The 11,434-nt window shown below is 35.7% G+C and overlaps 1 protein-coding gene across 1 annotated transcript in view; it reads left to right on the top strand.

Moving 5' to 3' along the window:
• Window positions 1–11,434, top strand: part of faf1 (Fas (TNFRSF6) associated factor 1) — a 78,903-nt gene that overhangs the window by 57,758 nt on the left and 9,711 nt on the right. The window contains exons 15-18 of the mRNA XM_016228726.1: window positions 1,986–2,074; window positions 7,803–7,883; window positions 8,076–8,153; window positions 10,953–11,168. Of these exons, the coding sequence (XP_016084212.1) occupies window positions 1,986–2,074; window positions 7,803–7,883; window positions 8,076–8,153; window positions 10,953–11,168 (464 nt within the window). The remainder of the gene's footprint in view (window positions 1–1,985; window positions 2,075–7,802; window positions 7,884–8,075; window positions 8,154–10,952; window positions 11,169–11,434) is intronic.

The raw sequence follows: 11,434 nt of genomic DNA, 5'->3' as shown, positions 1-11,434 counted from the left end.
GATATTTCAGTTTTTCTTTTTTAATAAATCTGCAAAAATGTCAACAATTCTGTGTTTTTCTGTCAATATGGGGTGCTGTGTGTACATTAATAAGGAAAAAAAATTAACTTAAATGATTTTAGCAAATGGCTGCAATATAACAAAGAGTGAAAAATTTAAGGGGGTCTGAATACTTTCCGTACCCACTGTATATATATATGGGTCAAATTACTCAATTTACCATTCGCAAAGACTCGTTTCCCTTAGTTACTGTTGCTACATCCGACAAACCATGGAGCTTTCACGCCACACATCATGTTCTCACGCGGTGAAAAATACATCGTGGAGCAAAGAGAAAACTGACAACACACCGACAGACAAGACAGAGCAGGTTAATTTTGCTACGGAAGTGTCATCTTTCAAAATTTCTCTTTTTTTTTTATTTTTTATATTTTTTAAGAAATTCAAACAATAAATACCGTTCAGTGGCTCTTTAATGTGTCGTGACCGATCACTGTAGCACCTAATATCAAGCAGCATGTGAACCAATCATCTCTTCCTCTTTACTAGTTATAGCACAAAATAAACATGAATGAATATCAGAAGGTATTGTTTCAACCGCAGAAACACGTCAGTACACACCATTTTTCAAGTTTAAGTCCATCGACGTTAATCTACTCTCCTGTCTGGTTTGTTTGCCAGACAAAATGGCAGATTTGCCGTTATGATTGGTCAGATCGCCTGTCGATCAAGCTCTCTGCAAGGGTTCATTTCATTTAATTAAATTATTTGTAGTTTTTATTAACAATTAAAAAAAAATAATTGGCTATAATTATGTATATATAACGATTTATATTATTTCAATTCAAGTTTAAACAGAGAAATAAATAGAGACTTAATTCGCATATTTTATATATATATATATATATATATATATATAATATTAAATTAAATAATATCACTTAACAATATTGAACAAAATTAAATTATTTTATTATATATATTATTTAATTATATATTAATTATGTGTGTGACGATTTATATTATTTCAATTCAAGTTTATTTATATAGCGCTTTTTACGATACAAATCGTTGCAAAGCAACTTTACAGAAAATTAAGTTTCTTCAATATTTAGTAGCTTATCAGTGGTGACTGTCAGTTAATGTACATATGGCTGAAATTGACATAAAAATCAATTAAAGATGTAATCAAACAGACGATGAACACTATTAACAGCAATTATTATGATGCAATCAAACTTATAGCGAAATTTGGTAGTTCTGTATGTTGTTTCATGGTTGGCATCATCCGAGGTCTTCTGAGGGGTTGGCATCATCTCTTCTCAGGTGTTCTGGATCCAAACTGAAACTTGTGTAAATCCTAGTTAGGCAAAAACAGAGAAATAAATAGAGACATAATTCGCATATTTTATATATATATATATATATATATATATATAATATTAAATTAAATAATATCACTTAACAATATTGAACAAAATTAAATTATTTTATTATATATATTATTTAATTATATATTAATTATGTGTGTGTTTGTATGTATGCATATATATATATATATATATATATATATATATATAATATTAAATTAATTAAAAAAAAAAAATATATATATATATATATATATATATATATATATATATATATATATATATATATATATATATATAATATTAAATTAAATAATATTACTTAACAATATTTAACTAAATTAAATAATAATTATTAAATAGTTAAATAAATAATAATATACATAATTAGATTGTTAATAAAACATAAATATAATTTAATAAATTATTAAATCTCACAACAAATTATATTTTTTTGTATTTGTATTGTATTTCAACTAATGCCAATATTTTTGGCATTAGTTTGCATTCATAACTGAAACATTTTGAAATGCGTAGTAAAAGTATGAAAAACTTCAAAATTAGATAAGTCTGCTACAGTCTGATTGTTGTTTATTTTCTGTATGTGCGATGAAGGCAACACAACAGTGGATGAGCTTATGATGAGACTCATGGGAGCCATGGAGATCTTCTCAGCACAGCAGCAAGAAGACATCAAAGATGAGGTGAGATAAAAAATGAGCATCTTAAGGCATCATTGCCGCACACCCGAAGCAAAAATAGTCAACTTAATTATTCTGCCTGCTAAGTTGCTTAATTTGGGCAAATTCTAAGATGGCACTTCATAAACTCAGTTCTTCCAAAAATTATGCAGTGCACACTACTTGTAATTCACTACACCAGAGACTGATTAGCAAAGAGGTGCCTCAAAGTCATATTTTTAGGCCACAAAAAGGGGCATGTTGGGGCAGATGACCACTCATTGTCTGCCTCATATGAGTCGGCGTATCACACAGTGGTAAGAATAGACACTCCGGCTGCTTCTGTGTGTTTGTCTGGCCTTCAGACAAACCATGGAAGAAAAAGCACAATTCACTGGCTGTGTAATGTTAGCTTGCGGTGGCCTGTGCTTGTGAAGTCGACACAAAGCTGGCAGGATACGAGTTTGGTGTGTCATGTCTGCCTGCAGTATGCAATTGTTTCAATCAATGCTAGGTTTGCAAGCAAATGCATGTACAAAGAGCTGAAACAAGAAGTGTCCATCTGTTCAAATGAATTGAAAACTAGTGCATAATGTTTTTAAGTGGCATATCTGAAAGGTTATTCCTAATAATGGATCTCTGTAAGCTGTATGCTCTGTGGCAACTTTCAAGAGGATATTAACTTCCTGCCTAATTAAAAACACTAGTTATTAATGTTTTTGTTACCTGTCATGACGTGTCTGTCCACGCTTCCTTGAGTTGAGCTAATTAGTCATCTTTCTTCACCTGCATGTGTTAATGTTTGTGTCTGTGGTTTGGTGGGAAACAAACACAGGCTGCTGTCGCCCTGCGGCACATTGACTCGATGATTTGATAAGTCATGACATTTCTTGCCTCGTCCCAGCATTCTCTTTTCTGTCCACACCCCTGCGTGGGTTGCTTTAAATAATTATTAATCACGAAAAGCAACATAATTGCCATAGTCCTTGCCATTGTCTCAGTGTGAGAATACTTCTGCAAGACTCAGTGTTTCGTTCAGTCTCCTTCTGCTATTAGGCCGGTTTCCCAGCTCAATTAATAAGTTCCGTTAAAAACGTTATTTTCGATTTGTATCTGTTCCATTAGGCTGTGAAATTTCTGCTTCCCTCAGTCAGAGCGCTTGAATAACTCTGACACGGTTAGGGGTTTCTGCTGGAAGCGTCTTGATGGTTTGCTCCTCGTGGCAATTAATGGCTGTAATCTGTTTGGCTGTGAAGGGAATGTGATGTGAACGGATGCAAAAAGGGAGCCTGGCATAGTGAGGGTGCTAGAGGAAACGCAGAGGAGATATTTTGCACTTTATGTAGTTCACACATTTGGTCCTTAGCTGGAAAGTGAAACGACAAGTTTTGATTCATTTTCTGTTCACTGAAAAAACATTTTTGGGGGGAGAAATTAAAATGTACTCAAAAATTTTTAAATGGGGATATTTACTCCCTAGGATTTGGTATCAGTACACATTTCAATTCAATTTTGATTCACCGGCTCTGTGATTCCATCTCTATGTCAGATTTATGTTATGTCTCTATTTCAGTTATGTCTAAACTAAAAGGACTTAATTAAAAGGACTAGCTCAAAAAGAGAAAATGTTTGTAAGAGTAATTTTTCATGAATTAGACTACAATGGTTGTGCTGAATGTTTTGATTCAACTAGGGCTGGGCGATATGTCAAAAATATCTTATCGATAATCGCCTTTAAAAATATTGCGATATCCGATAATATCGTCTACCTAAGCCCCACCTCCACCACGCCCCGCCCCCGCTGAGACAACATTGCCGCCATGCACCATAAACACACACCATGTTCAGTTTGGTCTTAATTATTGCCACAAAGTTTGGTTTTACTTTTCTTAGTTTGTGCTTAAACTAACAGAAAACATTAGCTTTGCTGTTATTTTGGTGTTGCTAATAATTTCCACTCTGTTCTCATCAAATTTGTGTTTGAAATGAATTTCGTTTTGTGAGGAGAACTTTTGAGGAAAAATAATAGAACCCAATTTTAAGTTCATCATGGGGAAGTTGGACATTCTGGCGGTGATTGTAAGAATGATAAATGCATGTTGATGTCATATAATAATGTCTTGAATAAAATATGCCTATTTTCCGATGTTTCTCTTTCTTTTTGGCATTATCGCCTGTGTAGACACATTTCATGATGGTAAGTTTAATTTCCTTAATTATAACAAATGCAGCGTTGTTTTTAAACTTGTAGTCAAGCTATAACATATTTGATATTTATCATGTATGACTAAAATCATGCAGGGGTTAAAAATGAATTCTGAGCAAAAAAGTTAAGGTTTTTTTTTTTCCTTTCTGGTAGCCTACTAGTTCGAAGGTCTCTTTCGGCCCATTTTTAACTAAATAAAAATAACTGCTTTATTTAATTGGAAGCAGAGTAATTAAAATTTTATTTTTGTATTTACATTTTTATAATTTTTATTTTATGAATCAAAATACAACACCCACAATATAATATTCAGTGTTGGGCTGCCAAAACTCTGAACGCATGCATGTTGAGGGGTGAGCTGAGAAGCCTATGTCTTCATCCGTGTGCAACAAAACTATAAAGTTTTGCAGTTTTGATTTCCGAAATTGGAATAGCTTTTCAATTTCCAACCCTCCAACTAAATTATTTAATTCTTGCATGCAAAAAAACCTGTATGGTGACTACGGGACTATGTCAAATATTTTTTGCTACTTACTAGGTTTATCATTTGTCATTTTTTTCCCCTGATAATGTCGATAATCGTCTGTTACCTGACTGATGACATCGACATCTCGATACTTATGAGACATCATCGATATACGATAATATCGTCATATCGCCCAGCCCTAGATTCAACAAAAAGAATCGATTCATAAGAATAATATCTTTATGCACTGGACTACTCTGGTTGGATTAAATGTTTTTGATTCAACAAAAAGAATCATTTTTTTGTGAGTTGGACTACTCTGGTTGCACTGAATGTTCCACATTCACAATAAAGAAAAAAAACAAACTACAAATGGATTTGAAGGGACACAATATTGTAGCATTGACTTAGTTTTTAATTGAATTTATTGATAGAAGTGCTGCTAGGTGAACTGCTGGGGATAACGGCGCATTTCAAATCATGTTTGTGATGCTCAAATCCAAACTCTTTGTTAAACTTGTGTTTGTACACAAATGAGTGAGCCACCTTAGAAATGTGTGGGAGTGTTTGAAAGCATTTGTTGTTGTGCCACCACTAACAGCCTGCCATTTGAGGCAGTTTAGGTTTGCCCTTTAAAGGCCTTAACCGAAATGTCCTTGTGTGTGTGTGTGTGTGTGTCATCCCTGCCCTGTACAGTCAGGTGACTCATAGTGACCTGTGTGTGTGTGTCTGTCCATGTCTGTATGGACAGATGTACACCCCTTACATACACTGTCTGGATCAACAGGCAAACCCCGACAGCGCACACTCATCCACCAGGATCACACCAGCATTCCTCTGTGTGTATGAGTGAGTGCCATGACCTGAGGTTGTGCAGTCAGGGGTAAAATAGTTATACACTTGCTCCTTTAACTCTACTATAGGTCACGGCACTGACTCACTGTATGTAGAGTGAAAACATGGGAGAAAGCTTTCACACTCTTTACCCTGTTTAATTATTTTCATCTTGGCCTTTTGTTTCTTTTTGACAAGAATTGAAAGAATGTTTTACTGTATTCATGTAGAAGGATGGAAATGGAGTAAATAGATAATCAGGTTAAACTGCTTATAAATTTGGTCATTAACTTTAAATTTAAAAATAACTAATATATTTGTCATTATTCTTAGATATGCCATAATAATAATAATAATTATTATTATTATTATTTTATATATTGTTTTACATGACAACCATGAATTATGATCTGCTACTTGATTTTGCTAGTCAGGGGCATCATAGAAATAATTTTATTGAATTTACTGTAACTGAGACTGTAAATTGTATGACCTGTACCTAACCTAAACATTTAATGTTATTTTATTTTTAGTTTTCAGTGTTTATTTTATCTTTCTATAAATTGTACTGTAAGTTTTAAATGTGTGTATCTGCATGATAACCCATGTCACAACACAATTTTTTTTTTATTCTACTAAAAATTATACATTTGTATGTCTACATGATGACCAGTCACAACACCTAAACTTTATTTGACTTTACTTTAGTTATTTTCAGTTTTATATGTAGTTAGGATAATGATCTGTAATACCTGCTGGAAAAATAGCTACCATTAATGTTCATTTGTTTTAGTAAAAATAAATGTAATTATTCTGTCATAATACGTTTGTTTTCGCCATTTCATAAACCCAGAAAGACGTGAGAAGCCATTCCATTTTGAACCTTGATTAAGAGGTTTTCATTGACATGCCATGTATCTAACAACACTAATCTATGGCACATTCAGTGTAAAACATGACCTCTCATGATTATTTGCTTTATTATAACAGTGGCTTTTGAAAGTCCTTTTGAAAGATTTTGCCTTTTACGAGCAGTTCTTCAAAAGCACAATTTGTTCAGAAAAGTCGCCGTATATTTGTTCTTATTTCCAGCCCTCAGATAAAAGATCCAGTTGTTTGTAATCTCAGTTCACCTGAATTGTTTCAGTGTTCTGACTTTACAAATAGAGAACCACACACATCATCCTACAAGCTCTTCCTATACCACAACATGGTTTTCACACACTTTAGAGCTCGTTTGAATAGAATTTGAGGATGTATCTCTCCTTTGATCAGCCTCTGTGCTCTATCCCTCCTTTCTCTCCTCTATCCTTCCTTTTCTTCTCCTCTGCTCTGTGTAGTCACAACTCTTTCACATTTCCACACAAAGTCCAGCCAGGAGAAAAGACCCTTAGTCTTAAAAGCGGCCGCAGACAATCGCACAAGCCTGACTGCACAAAAGCAACAGTAGTTATTCACAGTCTTCAGTCTCAGCAGGTAGACCTGCAGCTGGGTCTTAACAAACAGGAGCCCCACACACACACACACACACACACTCACAATAATAAAAGAGTTTGTCCATTGTATGTAGAGGAACTCCATGCATTCACTTCTATAAGCTACTCTTTCAGTCGTCCCCAGTTAGAGTGTCCGACAATACAATAGTATTCAATATGTGGCCATTACTGCTGACAATGACGAGGAACCATCTCATACGTCAAAGATCCAGTGGGATTGTTATCTGGATAGACATGCTCTTATTGACTATCTGGTATAGGATGTAGATAATAGAAATATAGTGATAATAGAAATAAATTCTGAGACTACTAGAAATATGGCTAATTATATAATCAGCTATATTATTTTTCCTAATTATATTATCAGATAAACAGTTTTAATAAATAGTTAAAAGACTTTTTGGACAAATTAGTTCACATGGTCGGTGTCCTCTTGTTTTTCCAATTAGTGGCCAAAAATTAGAGCAAAAATCTTATTCTTACAGCTCCAAAAATAAATCCAATTGATTAAATTCTAACCTTGGTGTTTATTTAATTACTTATTTTGAAACATTATTATTATTATTATTATTATGTCTTTAATTTAGCAAAATCTATTATTGTTTATTTCCAAGTTTGTCTTTTGGATCCCACTGCATATAAAAAATAAATATTAATGTTCATATTCATTTCAGAAATTAAACATTGTTTTTCTAATTTTAGATGATTAGTTCATGACATTAGTTTTATTCACCCACGTTTTTCTTTCAGGATGAACGTGAAGCCAGAGAAACGGTCAAGAGAGAACAGGATGAAGCTTATCGTTTGTCTCTGGAAGCTGACCGTAAAAAGGTTTGGCAAAATATTTAATTTCCTTTTTTGCTCCGATTTTTTGTTTCTTTGTTTTTATTTATTTAAAGTTATTTATTTTAATTTAATTTAGAATTATAATGAAATATAAAGTTGTTGAATGTTTGTGTACGTTTCTTATTAGGTATTTTAGTATAGTATGTTGTTAGTTAATTTGATTCCTTTTTTTTTCAGAGAGAAGCACAAGAGCGAGAAGAGGCAGAGCAAGTCCGTCAGGAGCGAATCAAGAAAGAGCAGGAGGAGGAACGAGAGGTGAGGTTTACTTGGAGTTTCACTGGTTTGGTGACTGTTTCAATAACACGGTTTATATGACAAGCTCAAGGGATGGTGAAATGAAGAAAATCTGAGAGTGACCCTAAATAATTCACCCTTGAAGTTGCCTGATACAGGCCATGTAATCGTGATCCTTCCTTGTAAAGAACTGGAATTCACATAAAATTAAGTTTCCTTGTTTTATTCTGTGTAGAGCCCAGTGAAGCTTTGTTTGTTTGCCAGAAATGACTGATTTCCTGCATTATGTTACTATTACTTTGCGTTACCAGTTAGTTCCAGTTAATTGGTTCAAAAGAGCCAATAATGCTTAGAAAGGGAGAGATGGAAAAACATCTTAAATCTTTAAAACCACTCTTTCTCATCCAATGAAGCAGAAAAAATGCACACAAAAATGACACCCGTGCTTAAAGCCCAAATTTAAACCTGACAGTTTCACTCACATTGTTAAATATTCTAAACATGTCACTTAAATGGGATTTCATGCCTCATAAGATGACAAATAGCAGTGACAGTCATAAAGCTTCATGTCCTGTTGTAACCACTCTCATCAAACACAGTTTACATTGTTACACAAATCACATACATATTTGCGATCTGCCCGCGTCCTGCAGTGTTTGCGCCATTGCCCCGTATACGAGCTGTACAAAACGACAGGTGCACGTCAAAGCACTGACACTCTCACAAAGACAGCATCAAAAAGTGTCACGCAAAGTTAAATCTCACCTGTAGATGTAGGAGTAAGCAAATATACCCGTTCCCTATCAGCTAATCAGCAGAATACAATACCACCGTATTGACATTCAAATGTATTACAGATGGTGTGGTCTAGCACTCTTTCTAAAGACAGTTTGCAGCATGAAGTGTACTTGTTAATTTAGTGTGCTTACAAGTTCCCCACACATTATTTTTAATGAGATATTTGCTCACAAAAAACACAAAAAGCCGCCACACCAGTGTCACCAGATTATCGTCTGTTTATTCAGCAGTAAATCCTAACCGGACCAGCTCAGGTGAAGCAGCTATATGAGATAATTTGTCACTTTTAGGCTTCGACAAAAGCATGTAATTAGTTCAATCTCTTATTTCCATGGTACCATTCATGTCAGGACGTGGTGTGTAGGCTACAGTATATACCTTCAAACATTCGATCCCCCCACAATAGCTCACTTTAGCTTCATTTAATGCTCATCTTGGACAAAGCTTTTAATATGAGGCATAATGTGGAGAGGTAAACACAAAGACGGCCTGGAGGCAAAGTAATTGTGTCAGGTCTGTTTTCAGTGCCGTGTGTGTGTGAGCTGTTAACTCAGCAGCAGCCTTGTGTTTTAATGAGAGCAGGGTCTGAAGTTCTTCACCTGCTGTCTATAATGAACCCAAGGGAGAAGAGGCTTGAAACACACATACAAAAACACACGCACATCACCTGCGCTAAACTCCAAATGACCGTTGTTTTTTTCCCCCTTCCATGTTTAAAGGTCACGCCTTTGGATGTGAATCTCCAAGCTGTGAAACGGGTGACATATCTTCGATTCCTGCACCTTAGAGGTCACCTGTTACGTTTCATGACATCTCGATGATGTTTGGATTCTCTCACAATCATAATTAACCTCTTGCTCTTAAAGTGAAAGATTAGATTTAAACTGCACATGTTCATTTCTGTGATTTTCAGCAGCTGTTTCAGTTTGGCTGTATGTGTGTATCTGTGTTTCTTCTCGTGCGTCATTTTTGTGACATTGTGTGTGTGTGTAAACAAGGCGGTAAGATGCTCTCCACCTGGAGTCTATCCAAGCACGCGCGCACCCTCGCACACGCCCAAACCACAGCACCTCGGTGGGTCTGTGGCAACAATGGGCGCACTGGAGGGAAACAATCAGCATAGTGTATAGAGAAGTAGAGAAGGGAAATACTCTGTGATTTGGACTCTTTTGTGACCCAGACAGCGCATGAAAGGCCGAGGGGGAGTGGTGATGTCATTATTCTCTGCCGTCAGGTGCTACACACACACTCTGTTTGTTTAGCGCAGTGAAAAGGATGCTCCTTAGTGCCCTTTGTGCACAGGGACCAGGAAACACACAGACACAAACGTGCACACATACATCCCGAGCAGGGCTGGGGAGAGACGCCGTTCGACCCCCAGAGGGCTTTTTAAATGCGGTCCCTACCTAAGGGAGCGGGGCCGGCACGCGCTCACACAAGCCACCTGCTGCTAATGAGCTACTGTTGTACACTTTGATGAAATATAATTGCATTATGGTGTGTAAATAAAGCCTTTGTGTGTTGTCACAGCATATGCTGCCCAGTGTCACAACAGGAACAACAAGCTGGAGTTGAAAAGCCCAGAGGAGCGGCAGGTCGTGCTCCATGTCACTAGAGACGGCACAATTCCCTCACCTCTCCCTCTCACTTTCGCTCGTTCTCTTTAAAAGTGTATGCGCCTTCTCACTGTTCCCCTCCCCGTCCCTCGCTTTTGACTCATTTTTTTTACAGTGTGATATTTTATATGACGTGCAAAATGGAAAGATTTTTGTTGTTTTTTTGTGGCACGTTCAAGCTGTGATGGACTGCTAAATTTAGGACGATGGACGTGTGACTTGCGTGTTGCAGTTTCATTTGATCCATGCACATATATATTATGTGGTACAATAATGTAGTTTTATAGTCATTTTAATGTTCAATAAATCTTCATATTCAAAACAGGAGATTTATAAAGTGGTTCGTTCATGAGATACATATCGATTATTTTTTTGTAATGTTACCGTTTTGCTGTCCCTTGCGCAGGCTATCCGTCTCTCATTGGAGCAGGCCCTGCCTCCAGAGCCCAATGAGGAAGGTGGAGAGCCAATCAGCAAGCTGCGCATCCGGACACCAAGCGGAGAGTTTTTGGAAAGGCTGTTTCTGGGCAGCTGTAAACTCCAGGTCCTGTTCGACTTTGTTGCCTCCAAGGGCTACCCATCCGACGAGTTCAAATTGCTTACCACTTTTCCACGCAAAAATGTGAGTTCACACGTGTACACAAACATTTACATTTACATAGATGTCTATAGTTTACTATAGATGTCTATACCTAAAATAAACCTTAAGCTTAAAACTTTTTGCATTCTTTAGAATAATAGAATAAATAAATATGAATAAAATAAATACATAAATATGCACTTATAATTTCTTAAAATGACATATTAGCCCTATATATAAGATACATGATACACTTATATTATTTATTTTGTTTATTTTAACTGTGTTTGTGTGGGTATATATATATA

Source organism: Sinocyclocheilus grahami, unplaced genomic scaffold (assembly GCF_001515645.1).
Source record: "Sinocyclocheilus grahami isolate Dianchi unplaced genomic scaffold, SAMN03320097.WGS_v1.1 scaffold16.1, whole genome shotgun sequence".
In the NCBI taxonomy this organism is placed as follows: domain Eukaryota; kingdom Metazoa; phylum Chordata; class Actinopteri; order Cypriniformes; family Cyprinidae; genus Sinocyclocheilus; species Sinocyclocheilus grahami.
The sequence above is the reverse complement of the archived record's forward strand: the minus strand, read 5'-3'. Positions and strand labels throughout refer to the sequence as shown.